The 17,215-nt window shown below is 45.5% G+C and overlaps 1 protein-coding gene across 4 annotated transcripts in view; it reads left to right on the forward strand.

Moving 5' to 3' along the window:
• Positions 1-17,215, forward strand: part of EML1 (EMAP like 1) — a 199,156-nt gene that overhangs the window by 44,921 nt on the left and 137,020 nt on the right. For 2 of the 4 annotated variants that reach the window (XM_064375208.1, XM_064375210.1), the window contains exon 1: positions 8,073-8,139. The exons of the other annotated variants lie outside the window; for them this stretch is intronic. In XM_064375208.1, the coding sequence (XP_064231278.1) occupies positions 8,073-8,139 (67 nt within the window). Of the gene's footprint in view, positions 1-8,072; positions 8,140-17,215 lie in introns of those variants that run through there. 4 annotated transcript variants of the gene reach the window in all.

Consider the following 17,215-nt stretch of genomic DNA (forward strand, 5'->3'; position numbering starts at 1 on the left):
AAGCTGTACAAGTGCATCCCTATGTGAGGCTCCCAGCCAGGGGCATGGCCAGAGAGCTCACAGACTGAGTGGAAAGACATTTCCAACAGCAGGAATCTCACAAGCAAAAGCCCCAAGACAATTGTAGGGTATTTGGGAAATGAAAAGCAGAAGGGATTGATAGGGGCCGAAGACATACGAACCGGAAGAACTAGGGGAGCCATAAAGGACCCTGAAAGCCAGTCTGTGTGGTTAGGACTTCACTCTGCAGGCTCCCTTTTCTTTCATTTTTTTTTTTTCCAGATGAAGTTTTACTCTTGTTGCCCAGGCTGAGGTGCAATGGTGCGATCTCTGCTCACTGCAACCTCTGCCTCCTAGATTCAAGCAATTCTTCTGCCTCAGTCTCCTGAGTAACTGGGATTACAGGTGCATGCCACTACACATGGCTAATTTTGTATTTTTAGTAGAGATGAGGTTTCGCCATGCTGGCCAGGCTGGTCTCGAACTCCTGACCTCAGGTGATCACCGGCCTCCACCTCACAAAGTGCTGGGATTACAGGCATGAGCCACCATGCCCAGCCTCTTTTTCTCTAATAAAGAGAGTAATCTTAACACTGGAAGGGATAGAAGAAACATCCCTGGGGAGAAATTGCCAAGGGCCTAAGATAGCAAGAGACTGTTCAGTTACCGTGAATACATTCTCCAGGCCTCAGCAAGCCACCTCGAATTTTGCCAGATGGGAGTTGCAGAAAACTGGGAAGGGAAAAAAGGTCATAATTTTCCAAAAAGCAGAAAAAGTTGGATTCTGGAAAATGCAGATGATACATTTGCTCTTAATATTGGTTCTGAGCAAAAATTTTCACAGGTCTTTGAAGAGCTAGTGTGTAAACACTTGGAAGGAAAAGTGGTGCCTAAGAGCCAAACCAACCTCGTTCCCTCTTTTCCTGTGTTACCAGACTGGATTTACAAAGCAATGGAGAGGCTCCTTCATAAAATCCTGTGGACGATGAAGAAGAAAGTAGGCTAGGTGAATGAATGGTTGGGGTGATTTCATTTTTAGTTGAACAGGCGTTTCCAAAGCTCTGAGAAACAGATCAATAGAGACGTAGCTGGGGAGGCATCCAGGGCTATACACAGGACTCTGCAACCCTCCTGCGCCGCTAACCTGATTATCAATTATAAGAACAAAGGAGACATTGAAGGGTGCACGATGGCACATTCACTGCTATCACAATGCCAGACTTAAGAGTTTAAAAGATTTTGGTTGGCTGAAATTATGGATAGAAGCCAATAAAATGGCATTTAGCAAGAGTAAAGATAAATCTTGTCACTCAAGTTTTTTTTAAAAAAAATCAGTTAGCTCAGTACAGGATGGAGAAGATCCAACAGCAGTTCATTTTTAAAAGAATGATAGGTTTATAATTGACCGGAAGTTCAACCTGGAGCCTACAGTCTACATCCTGGCTGCTCAAAAGAAAAAAAAAAATCAATACAAGGTTTAGTTGCATCAATAGAATCATAATATTCAAGGTACTAAAGGGAAATGCCACCCAGGTCAGTCCTCTGAGGTTACTGTATGCAGTTCTGGGTACCTGAATTTCAGGATTCAGGATAAAAGGATCTGGTTGGGTGGGATGGACATCTCTCCAGACAAGGAGTCTAGAAACAATGTCACATGGTGGACAGGGAGGCAACAGAGAATGTCGCCCGGGAGAAGATGTGCATTCTCCTGTTCTCTTCCAGGCATTTGAAAGCCTATCATGTATAATGGGCCACCACTTTTGTCCAGAGTTCATTCGTTCACTCAGCATTTACTCACTGCCAACTACATTCAAACTCGTGTCAAGCATGATGGGCATTAGGGGCATATGATTTCCCAGGAGAGACAGACTTGTACACAAGTTCCCACAAAGCAAAGCAGATTGGCACAAGGGCAGATGTGCTTATGACTGCGAAGTCCCTGCTGACAGGGCAGCTCCTACTCTGACGGGCAGAGGAGGCGGGCACTCAGACCTAGGGCACGGCACTGGCCAGGGTTCAAAGCCTTCAAGTGCACAGCACGTCTGAGAGTTGTGAAGAGTTTTTAGAGAGCACGGTGGGGCAGGGGTGTGTTGAATGCCAAAGATGGCATTTGCAGCAGGAACACAGACAGACTCGAAGTCCATGCCAAGATGTTTGCACTTAATATGGTAGGCAGCAGAGAACAAAAGACATCGGTTAGTGCCTCTTTGGGTAAGTTAACCCCAGAGAAATGAAGCCGGACTGGGTAAACCAGGACACGGGCTACTGTTCCAATGTTCCAGAGATGATAGAAGCCAGAAGCAGGAGACAGGGAGATGAAATTGACCAGACAAAAGTAGGATTGGTGAAGAATGCTTTGGCAAGGGCAATTTGGGATAAAAATAAACAACAATCTTTTTAATAATTGGAGTGCTTCAGATCTGAAAGGGGCAGAGTGACCATTTGTCTGGGATGTTATAGAAAGGACAGCTGCATCAGCAAGCGGGTTGGAAGCCACAGAGTTGAATGTTCCCTTACAGTTGTTAGAATCAGAGATTTCCTCTCACTTTGTGGAGTAACGATTTTATCATGAGAAGCTATATTTTGTATTTTAATATCAGTAGTGAATGGTGCTGCATCTGTGGAACAGCTCATTCTTGACTCTGAGATTCTTTTCTGAGATTCCCTTTTTTTTTTTTGAGACAGTGTCTCGCTCTGTCACCCAGGCTGGAATGCAGTGGTATGATCTCGGCTCACTGCAACCTCCGCCTCCCAGGTTCAAGTGATTCTCCTGCCTCAGCCTCCCAAGTAGCTGGGATTACAGGCACATGCCACCATGCCCGTCTAATATTTGTATTTTTAGTAGAGATGGGGTTTCACCATGTTGGCCAAGCTGGTCTCGTACTCCTGACCTCGGGTGATCCCCCTGACTCTTCCTCCCAAAGTGTTGAGATTACATGCGTGAACCACCGCACCCGGCTTGTCTCTGAGATTTCTATACCAACTGTATTGATCTGCTCAGACTCCCTTAAGAATGTGCCACAAACTGGAGGACTGAAGCAGCAGAAATTTATTTTCTCATGGTTCTGGAGGCCAGAAGTACAAAATCCAAGAGTGGGCAGGGCTGGATTTTTCTGTGGCCCCTCTCCTTGGCTTGCTGGTGGCTGGCTTCTCCCTGTGTTTTCACTTTATCTTCCCTCTGTGTGCAGCTCTGTCCAAATTTCCCCTTCTTATAAGGACACCAGTCCTACTGGATTCTGGTCCAGCCTAATGCCCTCATTTTAACTTGATTACATCTGTAAAGGCCCCATCTTCAAGTAAGGTCACATCCTGAGGTCCTGGGGGTTAGGACTTCAACAGATGAATTTTGTGGAAGACACAATTCAACCCATGATATGAACTGAAGGTCAACTTTCTCTGCTCTTAGAGTAAAATCAGAAGCCCCCGACAGGATCTCCAACGCCCCATGCAAGCAGACCCTCCCCGTAGCCCCTGGCAGCCACCATTCCACTTTCTGTCTCTGTGACTTTGGCAACCCTAGGCACTTCATGTAAGTGGAGTCATAGACTATTCGTGCTTTTGGGGACTGGCTTATTTCACACCACATAGTGTCTTGCAGGGTCATCTATGTAGTGGCTTGTGTCAGAATTCCCTTCCTTTTTAGGATGAAATAAGATTCCACTGTATGGATGGACCAATTTTGTTTAACCATTCATCCATCAGTTGATGGATGCTCGGGTTGCTCCCACCTTTTGGCTATTGCGAATAATGCTGCTATGAACGTGGGTGTAAAATACCTGTCCAAGTCCCTGCTTTCAACTCTTTTAAGTACCCAGAAGTGGAATTTTCCATTGCTTTCTTTCTTTTTTGTTTTTGCCTTTTTCGTTCTTTGAGACAGCATCTCCCTCTGTTATCTAGGTTAGAGTGTAGAGGTACAATCTCGGTTCATTGCAATCTCCACCTCCTGGGTGCAAGCAACTCTTGTGCCTCAGCCTCCTCAGTAGCTGGGACTACACCACCATGACTGGCTAATTTTTGTATTTTTAGTAGACATGGGGTTTCACCATGTTGGCCAGGCTGGTCTTGAACGCCTGACCTCAGGTGATCCACCTGCCTTGGCTTCCCAAAGTGCTGGAATCACAGGCATGAGCCTCTATTTCATTTTAAAACTTGCCAATTATGACTCTTTAATTGACTTCACAGCCACCTGCAGTTTGGAAAGCACTGTGTTCTACGTGCTACATCCCCAGCCCCAAGCATAGGGCCTGGCACTGTGTAACTGTTTTGGGAAGAGTGTCAGATTAAACAATAGATGCACAAGGCTGCACATTTCTGGGTGATTTTAAAAAATGGCTTCTCTATGAATAAATGCTACAGAGCTTTCACTTTCCTTTCTCTTTTTCACACGTTGTACAAATGCTGCTATTAATTCCACTGAACACTGTGGTTATATCGTCCTACAGAGTGCACATCATTTATTACAATGACAACATTTTTGGGGCCAGGCTATAAATTATCTCACAATGACATGGAATATCAGTCTGTTAAAATGTTTAGGCAAAAACATCACACATTATTAATTAAGTTTTCAGAGATTTTTCTTGAACTTTCTCCATAGATCTTTTTTAATGTTGTGTAGATTATACCTAATTGACTTAACATGCATATCATTGTAATTATTCTAAATTTAGCTTTTTTTTAGAGTAAGATTTTACCATTGTGGGAAAAACACAGCTGTGTAGTACTCTAGGTTAAGAGAGTAATGATGATCTTTATCATCTCAAAAGAAAGTGGAGTGAGTTCTTAATTATCTTATTTGTAACTTTACTCTAGTGGAAATAATATCTCCTAAGAGAATCTCCAGCTCAATTTTGCAGCTGAACTTTTAAACAGATGTCTCCTTTACCATGTCTGACTTGTGGTCACCAAATATCATAACATTAAACATCAGGAATGCTAACATTCTCTTTTTCTTTGTGAGGTGAGGTCTCACTCTGTTGCCCAGGCTGGAGTTGGGCATTGCCCAGGCTGCACTGTATGGAGTGTGGTGGTGCAATCATAGCTCACTGCCACCTCAACCTCCCGGGCTCAAGTGATCCTCCCACCTCAGCCTCCCAAATAACTAGGACCAGACGCACACACCCCTATACCTGGCTTTAAGAAAACCATCTTCTAATCATTCATGATAATTACTTCCTTTTCAAGTTCAGAAATGCCACACCTTGGCTTTTTGTGCCAATCATCCAACGTATCATAAAGTATAAAACTGCAAAGTGGAGTAGAGAGAGCATGAAGACTGGAATAGACGGAGGGAAGATGGGAAATGAGGAGAATGAAAGGTGTACCTCGGTGTTAAGCCTCACCCTTTGAAAGCCTCTTCTCCATAGCACCTGCCTCTTGCCTTAGAGAGGTAGAGAACCCACCTGTGCCCGCGGGGGCAAAAGGATCCTTTATCTGGCCCTCTGCCAACTATCTTTGTCCCCTCCCCCTCCAATTTCCTTTTCCTGCAAAGTTTTCTTTTTCTTTCTTTTTTTTTTTTTTTTGGTGACAGGTCTTATTCTGTCATCTGGGCTGGAGTACAGTGGCATGATCTTGGCTCACTGTAACCTCCATCTCCTAGGCACAGGTGATTCTCCCACTTCAGCTTCCCAAATAGCTGGGACCATAGGTGTGCACCACCATGTCTGGATAATTTTTTTTTTTTTTGTATTTTTTTTGTAGAGATGGGGTTTCCCATGTTGTCCAGGCTGGTCTTGAACTCCTGGACTCAAGCGATCCACCCACTTTGGCCTCCCAAAATACTGGAATTACAGGCATGAGCCACCACGATTGGCCCTCCTGCCAAAGTGTTCTAACACGCATGTACATGTCCTTTCCCTTTGATATCCAGCGACCTATTTTCTCACCAGGGTGCTCCATGTCACCTGGGAGCCCTCTGCCACCAGACAGAAGGGCCTTACCCCAGCCTCATCCTTCTTGAGCCTTCCTGCAGAGAACCCTGTGAAAATGCCCACTGGAAGCTTTCTGTGGGAGACAATGTCCTCTGCTGCTTCTCCTGCCTCTCAGACCATTCCTTCACTCTCCTTTGTGGAGGCTGTGCCCCAGCCTCTCTCCAATTTTCCATTCTCTTCTTTAGAGACGTCATTTACAACCCCTTTGCTGACAACTCCCAAATCTCAATTCTTTCTCTCCAGTTGTGCTACAGGGCATTTCTAATTGGAGGTTTGCTGTCCTCACTTGACCTTCCTGTCTTTGCAGCTGTATGGTCCTATAGCAACTTCCCTCTGGCCGGCCCTCGGAGCCTCATTTCTGGAGCACTGCAGACATCCTGGGCTGTTCCAGCAACAGGCTGCTCCTTAACACAGCTCTCATCAGTGGCCTGCCTGTGTGAACCCTCCACACGTCCCTCCATCTCCCACTGGGTCTGGTTCAGGCTCCTCTGCAGCTCTTGGGGCCCCTCTCACCTGGCCCCTTGCCCTCAGGCCAGTCTTATTTCCCACTTGTCTGCACAAAAATGTCTGCAGGCACTGTTCCTTCTTTCCTCACTAGCACTGTCCTGCCGGCTGTCCTTCATCCACCCAGTCACAGTCAAACCCGGGGCACCTGTGGCCCTTCAGCCTCCATCCACAATGCAGATTCTCCATTAACAATCCTGCTAGGACAGGGATAAGGTCTTAAACTTCCCCCTCTGCCCACAGCATGTAGTACCAGTCCTTACTAACCCATGTGCTAACTGTGCCACACACAGAGTGACAGAGCCTGTCCCTGACCTGCCATCTACCGATGTCCAAGCTGGGCTTCGGAAGGACAGGCCTGTGACCCCAGAGAGGCCTACGAGTTTCCCTAACTCTAACGTATTATTCAGTTCTTATTTCACCTACTATGTTCAACCGGCACAAGTTAGTACCTACAATTTCAGAATTTTGCATGGAACTGAATAATGACTATGATGCAACAGGAAGTGTAAACGATCTGCAGTCTCTTTGGGACCAAGCCCATTCTTGGGTTAGATCACCCATTTTATATATTCTAATTTCTTGCTTCCCCACTTGTTATTTGGAGTATCTTTACCTACTTCAAGCCATGGGTATAAAATGCAAACCATTAACTGTATTTATATGCGTATAGGCTGGAAAAGTTACAAACTCATGGATCTGTGCGTTTCTCCTACTGCGCTATCTTCTCCTAACTCTTGGTCTCTTTCTGATGTAGAATAAATTGATTTCCTTAGTCCTGTAGCGAGTTAACAAGCCTGTAATGTGACAGATCTGTATCCTAGGGGCTGATCGTAGGGAAAGCACAGAGCGATGTTTTAGCCGCGTCCTGTTCTCAACGCGGCGGACTTCCAGCCTGGTGCCAGGATGGCCTCTCTGCCCCAGTGTGAGAGAAGGTTCGAAGGTTCGAGCGGACTTGCCGGTCCTGTGCTACTTCTCAGTGAGGCAGGGCCTTGCTGCCGCGGAAAAACGTGTAGACCGAGGGGCGCGCAGGTCGGATGTGGCCCACAGGGAGCCGCGGCGTGGAAACGGCCGAAATGCGCGGGCGCATTGTCCATGTTTGGTGGTGGCGCTGCCCGCGGGCGCGGGAACAGCGCGTCGGGGGCGGGTGGGCTTGGGTGTCCGCGGCGGAGGTAACCCCGGCCCCCCCAGGCCCGCTCTCTCCCAGCCCCTCTTTGTCCCCGCACCCCCTCAAGGGCCGCCCGCAGCCTCTGGGCCCCCGAGCGCGGAGGCGGGGCCCGGCCGAGGGAACGGCAGGCGGCAGAGGCGTCCCGCAGCACGCAGGCTGCCCGGGCCGCACAACTCGGGAGGGGGGAAGAGGCCGCGGGCGCGGGGAGGCTCGGCCCGGCCCCGCCCCGCCACGTCCCCCTCCCGGCCCGGGCCTCGCGGCCGCCGAGGCCGCCCCCTCGCGGGCGGAGCGGGCGCTGGGCTAGCGCGGCGGCGGCGGGCCCGGGGTTGCCATGGTAACCGGCAGCAGCAGCCGCCACAGCAGGGCCGGCCCCAGCGCCAGCGCCGGTCGCGGTCGGGCTCGGCTCAGTGTGTGGTGAGCGGCGGCGGCGCGGCCCGGCCGGGGAGCGGGCGCGGCCCGGCGGCCTCAGCATGGAGGACGGCTTCTCCAGCTACAGCAGCCTGTACGACACGTCCTCGCTGCTCCAGTTCTGCAACGGTGAGGGGCGGCCGCGCGGGGCCGGGGCGGCGGGCGGCGGGCGGCGGGCGGCGGCGACGGCGACGGCAACGGCGGGGACCGAGCCGAGGGGCCGAGGCCCGGCGGCCGCGGGCGAGGCCGCGCAAAGTTGCTGCGGAGGGGCGCGCGGTCCCGGTTCCCGCCGCCGGCGCATTGTGCTGGGGCCGCGGGGCCGCGCCTCGCCCCGGGCCGTCCCGGGCTCCCCGCCGCCGCCCAGGCTCCCGGCACTGGTGCGCGGATCCCGCCGGCTCCAGCACCCGCGGAGCGCGCCCGGGCAGGAGGCGCATGGGGCGCGGGGCGGCGGGGAGGCCCGGGCAGCCTCCGCGTTCCGGAGAACGTGTTGCTTTTTTGCTTCCTAACTCACAACTCACATCTGTTTGGAAATGATTGGATGAAGAACTCGGGAAACAAATCCATTAGTAACAAAACCCTCCTGCGAGGATGCACGCAGGGTTTGCTGTAGATGGACCACCAGAACCCATTCAGGTCTACTTTAATGAAATCATCACAGTTTAATACAATCTAGAGCTTTTTAAATGGAAAGCCACAGTGGATCTGGCCTCAGTGTTGCTTCTTATTTTGTTTATGGGATAATGGATTTTTTTCTTTTCTTTTTGTTTTTGCGATTTTACAGGAAGGAAACATTCATATCCACCAATATGGCATCTTTTTAAGAATATGAAATCCTACATGCTCGAAAGATTCAGTCTCATTGGCAGGGTTGAAAAAGATTTTCACAGCACACTGAATATTTTATCAGAACATGATGTGTGATAATTCATGCACAAAAGTTAACCACACTTTTTTTTTACATGTTGGATTTATTGCTTCATCAAAGGGCCCCAAAATTTGTTAATGGGGGAAAAATGTGTATTTGATAGAATTTGCTTAAGTGCAGTCAGAATAATTTTGAACTGTAGACCCTTTGATAACTGGAGCAATTTATTTTGCTATTGTTTTGTGATGTAGGGAAACTTTTCTTGTTATTCGACACCTGTTTGTCACTGTAGCAGTAAAGAGTAGTGAGTGTGTTGATTCATCCTCTGCAGTGGTGTTGTTATCTCTGGTGAAGTGTATCGTCTTGTTCATGGTAGAATGTATACTCTGGTAGCTTCTGTAGCTTATACTTTACATCCGAACCATTTGTGGGCCTTGATGAACTTAGTCATTCCCTTTTCAGTGGAATTAAAGTTTCTGCTCTCTGAATTTAACACCAGTTTCCAAGAACAGAACACCTGTGTTTTGGAGCCTCGGAAGGTGTTGAGGGCAGGTAGAATGTATTTGCTATGCTGGTGGGTCCCTGGAATACTTCACAGTATAGAGTCATGGGAACGGTTTTGCTCCCCAGTAGGTTAAATAGATTCCTCAGTTAACATTTTGAATAGTTTCCTTAATTGACTTATAATCAATCATATTCAAATTATTATTTTTGATCTAAAAAGTAGGTACAGCCTCCCGTATGCTTATGGTAGAATTCTCCCTATGCTGGTTGGAAAGATATGTGGCTGAAATTTGTATTAAACGACTTTGAGGCATCAGGTCTTACGAATCTAATCCGATGGCATGCTATTGACAGCTTGATTTGAGATAGGAAAATGAGCTTAGATATTTTTATTGGAGCAGTTGGTTGGGGGCCTGGTCATACTGTTCCTAAGTAGCAGTTCAGTCATAAAGTTGACCTACATTTCTATTCATGAATGTTTTGGTTTTCTGAATTTTCCTTTTCATTGCCAGTCTAGAGATATTGGCATGGTATTTTACTAGTGGTGATGTCCAGAAGAAAGTAAAAACCAGCTCTTCTATTTTGTAGTGGTAACGATTTAAAGGAAAAAACACCTTAACTAGAATCAAACAATAAGATCACTTTGTAACTATTGAATTACTTTTCTCAAAAAGTTCTTAGCTCTGTGTATTTTTTTTAGGTTGTCGAATAAAGTTTAAAGCAAGAGTGTCCTATGGGGCAGAAATGAATGTTAACTGGTGAATCTTAGGCAACAGATGTTTTGATGTGAAATATTTTAAAAGGCTTTTATTAAGTGAAAATATAAATGAATATGAGTCAGTTAATTACTATGATGATTCAATTAAAGCAGTGGATGACCGAAATGCCATTTCACCAGGAACTAAATTAAACATTTGGATATTTCATTAGCTACGTTGGCAAACATTTTTCTTCTTTTTAAATGAGAGACTTAGATTACAATGGCAAGACTACAGCAGCATAATATATGAACTCATACATTTTCATATGTTGAGTATGCTTCATGTAGTGACAAACTACAAAATCATGGTTCCACATTAACTTTAGAAAATATAATTCATACATGTGGTTTGGATGACTGTCATAGTTAACTTCTTTCTGGCCAGATAAAGACAACATATGGGAGGTTGAGGTGGGAGGATTACTTACTTGAAGCCAGGAGTTTGAGAGCAACCTGGGCAACATAGCAAGACCCCCTCTCTCTACAAGAAATGTTTAAAAGTTGGCTGGGTATGGTGGCTTGAACCTGTAGTCCTAGCTACTAAGGAGGCTGAGATGGGAGGATTGCTTGAGCCCAGGAATTTGAAACTGCAGTGAGCTATGATTGTACCACCGTACTACAGGCTGGGTGACAAAATGAGACCCTGTCGGGGGTGGGGGAGGGAGAGAGGGAGGGAGGGAGAGAAGATAATGTATAAATGAGAAGGGGGAAAGAGAAAAGTTTGTTCTAATGAATGAAATTTCTGCCTTCCCTTATAGTTTTTCTTGGTGTCTGTCCTCGTAATTTGTAATGGACATGAAATGCAAACTTAGGCAGTATTGAGCCTCCTGAAAAGGCTCACCGTCATCTTTCAGAAACTGCCTTCTTATTTAAGCAGAAAATGTGTGCATTGTTTTCTTCAGAGTATTTAAAATCTGTAAAGTGAGCTAGAAATCACAAGCTTTCTTTTTTTTTTTTTGAGACAGATCTTACTCTGTGACCCAGGTTGGAATGCAGTGGCGTGATCACAGCTCACTGTAGCCTCAGACTCCCGGGCTCATGCAGTCCTACCTCAGCCTCTCGAGTAGCTGGGACTACAGGTGTGCGCTACCATGCCCAGCTCACAAACTTCTTTTAAGGCTGAAAAAAAAAAACAACCTCGAAGTGTTTTGAAAAGTGAACAATAGCTATCCTTTATAAGCCAATTTATGATTTGGGAAACACTCCACATTTTCTTCGAAGCCTCATTTTGAGGTAGGTGGTGTTAGCATCCTTCCTTTCCATCTGAGGAAATGGAGGCTCAAAGAGATGTGGCAACTTTATCAGGCCACAGAACTAGTAAGGGCTTGGATACCAGTCTGAATCTGTGTGTGTGTGTGTGTGTGTGTTTTAGTAATAGCTTCATTGAAATATTTACATACCATAAAAATACGTTTTTAAAGTGTACCATTAAGTGCATGTAGTATATTCACAGAATTGTGCAGTTGTTGCCACTCTCTGATTTTAGAACCTTTTCGTCGCTCCGGAAGAACGCCGGTGCCTACTAGCAGTCACTCCATGTTCTCCCATTGCCCTCACCCCTGGCAACCATTAATCTGCTTTCTGTCTTTATAGATTCTGGACATTTTACGTCAATGGAATTATACAATATGTGGTCTTTTGTTCCTGGCTTCTTTCACTTAGCGTATGTTTTAAGGTTCATCCATGTTGTAGCCTGTGTCAGCATGCCATTCCTTTTTATGGCCAAATTATATTCCATTGTGGGGAGATACCACACTGTTTAAATCTGTTTACCTGTTGATAGGTTATTTGGGTTATTTCCACTTTTTGATTTCTATCAGTAATGCTACTATGGGCACTGACATGCACGTTTTTGTGTAGACCTATGTTTTTATTTCTCTTAAGCGGATACCTCAGAGCGGAATTGCTAGGTCATATGGTAACTCTGGGCTTTACATTTTGAGGAACCAGTCTGGACTTTTTGAAACCTAAACATTAAGCCCTTTTTTTTTATTATACCTTTCTGATAAAAGCATAAGTAATTAAGAAAATGGATGAAGGAAGTGGGGGCAAGTAACAAAATGTTGCTCATGCTTTTCCGTGAGTCCTTTGGATCCTTTGATCAATCACAGCTCATCAAAATGAGTCACTGCACACCCGCACTTGGTTGCCGTAGGTTATAAGAATCTCAGTGCCGGAACGAACCTGACGGGTCATCTCATCTCATGGTTTACTTTCTTAAGTCTTTGAACTGTTTCTTCAAAGTAAAGGTTACCCAGGAACCCAATGGTAAAGCAGACAGATACAGAGCTGCCCTAACTGAAAGGGAGGTGGGGAGAGGGTGGTGCTTTGGCCCACCTCTCTTTCCCCAACCCCTCCAGCTTGAAATCTGCTATGTCGGGGAAGCTGGAAAGGCTCTTCAAAGCTGAAATGGCTGTTTAACCCGTGCATGAGCATTTTCAAGAGACTAGAAAGTAACTACCTCTCCAGGCAATCCATTTTTTTCTCCAGATAGTTCAGACCATCAGTTCCCATAAGCAGTGAAAATTCAGCCGAAGTTCTGTCCTTGGGTCCATAGAGAATAGGTTTAATGTCTTGTCCCTATACTAGATCATCACATGTTTGAAGACAATCATTATAGTTCTTTCTCACAGCTTCTAACTCTTAAGATGTAATTTTAGACCCTTAATCATCTTAGTTGCCTCATTTACACCTGTTTCCTTTTGTCTGTTCCTTTCTTAATTTGATACAACGGAATGTGGTATTCCAGGCATGGTTTCTACGCAAAGAATAGAATAGGATACATCACCTCCCTTATTCCAAAGTCTACCCTTCTTCTTTTTTCCCTTTTTTTTTTTGAGATGGAGTCTCGCTCTATCGCCCAGTCTCCCAGGCTGGAGTGCAGCAGTGTGATCTTGGCTCACTGCAACCTCTGCCCTCTGGGTTCAAGCAATTCTCCTGCATCAGCCTCCTGTGTAGCTGGAATTACAGGCGTGTGTCACCATGCCTGGCTAATTTTTGTATTTTTAGTAGAAATGGGGTTTCACCATGTTGGCCAGGCTGGTCTCGAACTCCTGACCTCAGGTGATCTGCCCGCCTCAGCCTCCCAAAGTGCTGGGATTACAAGCATGAGCCACTGTGCCCGGCCTATACTTCCAATAATGCAGCCTAAGGTTATATAGGCTCCATTGCTTGTATGTCACATTATTACCTCTCACAGATTTTCAACTAAAATTCTTGTCTACTTTACATGTACTATGGCTAAATCTTTTCTTAAATTTAATCACCTTTTTTTTTGAGGGGGAGTTTCTTCCAACAGGCAGAGCCCTATCAGATCACAACACCATTATAATCTGTGTTATAATGCTATAAATAATCCCAGCACTCATATAAAATATTTCAGCATTATAATCACATTGAAGTTGATCATTGCCATACAGGGTTGCGATTGTGGTTAATAGCCTTCTTCCTTCTTGCCTTGGAAGGTGTCATGAGAGAGTTATCAGATGCCCTCTAAGGCCTGTCCAGAGCATATCTGCCACGTCCCACATCTGGCCTGGCTTCTTCTCCTGCAGGCGCTGCTTGTCGGTGACTACGGTGGGTTGAGCCCATACGACCTGCCCAGTCGTATTTGGAAATCACTGTAATAATCTTTTGAGCGACTGAAGTTTCGTTTTTTCTAGTTTTGAAATGGAACATTGTTTTAATTTCTAAACATATTTCGGAAATTAAGAATAATGTTTTTAATAATCTTAAACATCTTTTGGCATCTCTAATACTGATGACTTTCTCTTAACTATGATTATGGTAGAGTTTTCAAGTTGGCACATTGATGGTTATAAAGCATATAGTTGGATTTAAAAGGAACACCTGTGAGGAAATTATCCAAACTCAAGGCAGTGAAGTATTTTCAGGCCTCTTTTGCATTCTCATGCAGTGACAGAAGACTGATGGAGGCATTCTGTGATAGCAAAATCAGAGGCAAATGCTTTCATGGAAAAGTGCAGAGCAAGCACCCACGCTGAGCAAGAATTTCTAATTGGTATACTTGGTGCTCCACCCAGCAAGGGACTTATTTTATAGCCAAACTGCAACCATTTATGACATCATAAACAAACTCATGCATTTTGGTGGGAAAAAAATCACAAAACTGTGCTTAAAAATAACCATTAATTGGTTATTGTCAATTTCTGAGATAGTGTAAACCTTTTCATATATTCTTTTAAAAACATTTCAGTTGAGTGAAGGTTGGATAAGAGAGGAGAAATTAACAACTCTGTTTCTAGTGTTCCAGCTTGTTCATGCTATAAAACTAGTAGTGTAAAAACCTTAATCATGGATAACATTGAAAACTGAACATGAAAGCATTGCCCTCTCTAGTAAGGCAATCTCTCCAAGGGCTTAAAATCAGGGGCATTTTGTACTACTCACAAAAATTTCTTTCCAAAACAATTATTCATCCTTCACATTCTATTTAGCTCATTAATAGAGGGTTTCTAGTATTCGTAAAATGTTTTAAACACCTTCTGAAGCATTACTAATTACAAAGAAGAAGTGTGTTGTAAACTCTACAAGCTATATAATTATTATTGATACCACCCCTCATCCCAGCTTCATGTTTTTCTCACTAGATGTTTGGCGCATAGATTTCATTTCTGCTGAAGGCTGCACATTCATTTGAATGCAGTCCAGGACTGGGGGTGTGTTTAGGTGTCAGCAGGAACAAGTGCATACCCTCTTGGGTTTACTTTTATTTATTTATTTTTGATACGGAGTTTTGCTCTTGTTGCCCAAGCTGGAGTGCAATGGTACAATCTCTGCTCACCGCAACCTACACCTCCCGGGTTCAAGCAAATTCTCCTGCTTCAGCCTCCCGAGTAGCTGGGATTACAGGCTTGTGCCACCGTGCCCGTCCATATTTTTTTTGTTTTAAAAGATCACTCTGCTTCCAGGGGGAGGGCTGGTGGGAGGGGCAGCCCAGGGTGGAGGTAGGAGGGTAGAGGTGGGGGCCATGGCAGTAACCCAGGAGAGAGGCCGTGGTGATTCACCTTGGGCGGGGGTTGGGAGCCAGACAACCCTAAGGGGATACTTAGTGGGTAACATCCTGAATTTACATTAAGAGTGGGGAGAGGGCTGAATCAAGGCTGATGCCCAGGCTTCTGGTGCCTGGAACTGGAGATGGCAGTCCAGGCCACGGGGGAGGTGGTTTGGGCTTGTAGGGTGGGAGGACATACGGGACATAAGCTGAGGTGCTGAGCAAGCTGTCGGGGAAGGTCTGGAGCCCGGGAGACGGCTGGACTGGACAGAACATTTGCCAGCCATCAGCATACAGATAGTAATGGGATCCATGGGCACCGATGAGCTCACCCAGGGGAAATTAGACATTTAGAACGTGCCTCCTGCAAGACAGATCCGGGCAAAATGGCCTCCTGTTTAAAAGCCAACAGCAGCCCTCCCTCCCGCTTTAGCACCCACAGCCCCACTTATCCTCATCCCTGAGTGCCCCCAGGAGCCCTTGCTTCGTCGGTGGCCACATGGTATTTAGTATAAACCTCTGTCATCACAGTTATCCCAGAGGCATGTCGTGGAGGTTTATTTTCAGTCTCCCGTTAGATATAAGCTCCTCTGGACAGTTTCCTGTTACCGTCTCTGTCTTTTGCGCCTCAGCAGTGCCCAACATGTAGTGAGTTTCCTGGTGAATGTTGGTTGAATAGATTCAGGGGCCATCTGATTTATCTTCTAGTACCTCCTCAAACACATACACCAGGTGCCATGCCACACATGTGACAGGTGCATGTCAAAGAGAGCTCACCCACCATTGCCCTGTGTGCTTGAAACAACGTGTATCTATGTGTATAGTATATACCACATGTGCATATAACTGCATGCATACCTGATATCTACATGCATTATACACACATGCACACATGTGACATTTACTCTACCCCTCAACAAAGAACTGGTAGACTTAGGCATTCAGAAGAGAAGGCCTTCCAGATGAGGGAAACTTATTGGTGGAATCCAGAAACATGAATGCAGGACCGTGAGACTGGCTTAATACAGAGTCAAAACTTGCCTGCACGGTTGCTGCAGAATGCCTCTCACTAGACAACCGCTTCCCTGGAATCAATAAGTAGAGACATTTGCAAAAAGCATTTGGTGATTTAACTGGCTTAAAACAAATTATTTTCAGCCAAAGAAATTGACACAATAAAGTGGTTTCTGGCAACTCCAGCATTTTTAACAGTAAAAAGGATTTGACTTAAATTGCCCCCCAAAAAGTTACGTAATGTGAATTTTACCATTCTTAGAAAAATATGTTCCAGTTGAGGAACAGTTGAATGGAATTAGGACTCTTACACTGCAGCGTTACTGTGCACTTTAAGCCCCAGCTGTCTTCATCACAAACAGCTGAAAATCCTTAGGAATAGGACTTAGTGATGATGCTTTATCTACTATCGAGTCGCTTATGCTTACCCATCCTGTGTGCAAAATGTGGCTGCCACTCCCAGGGGACTGTATGGAGCTATAATAAAGATAATGATCTGTTAGCTCGGCTTCACCGAATTAGTCCTTTAGAAAGTAATTAAGCAGGATTGCCCACACTCCACTGCTCTCAAAGACTGAAATCTGGCTTGGTGTGTCATTTCTTTGCCTTCCTTGAAAATGGCCTTTTATTGAGTTGATATAATTTAATTATATAAAAATACGTGTTCAGATTGCATCTTGTACTTAATTATATCTTACGCCACGGAGTTATTTCCCAGCCAGAGCTTGCGCTGTTAGAAGGTGGGGTCTGTGTCTCATTCATGCGTGTGTGTGTGTGTATGTGTGTGTGTGTGTGTGTGTGTGTTTAGATGCAAGAGGGGAGGAGAGGGAAATGCTGGCATTAAAGAGTGCTCCCCAAGCATCAGGTGTTGAGCTAAGCATGTTTAATATATTCTTTTGTTTCATTCTCGCAACAGCTTTTTGAAGTGGGTCCTATTATTGTCTCCATTTGATCGACAAGGAAAGAGAGGCCCAAAACTTTGAGTAACTTGCTTGAAATCCCTGGCCAGTATGCCTCAGAGCTGGGATTTGAAGCCAAGCATTCTGGC

Source organism: Aotus nancymaae, unplaced genomic scaffold, assembly GCF_030222135.1.
Source record: "Aotus nancymaae isolate 86718 unplaced genomic scaffold, 86718_ANA_hifiasm-v0.15.2.pri h1tg000011l, whole genome shotgun sequence".
Classification (NCBI taxonomy): Eukaryota; Metazoa; Chordata; class Mammalia; order Primates; family Aotidae; genus Aotus; species Aotus nancymaae.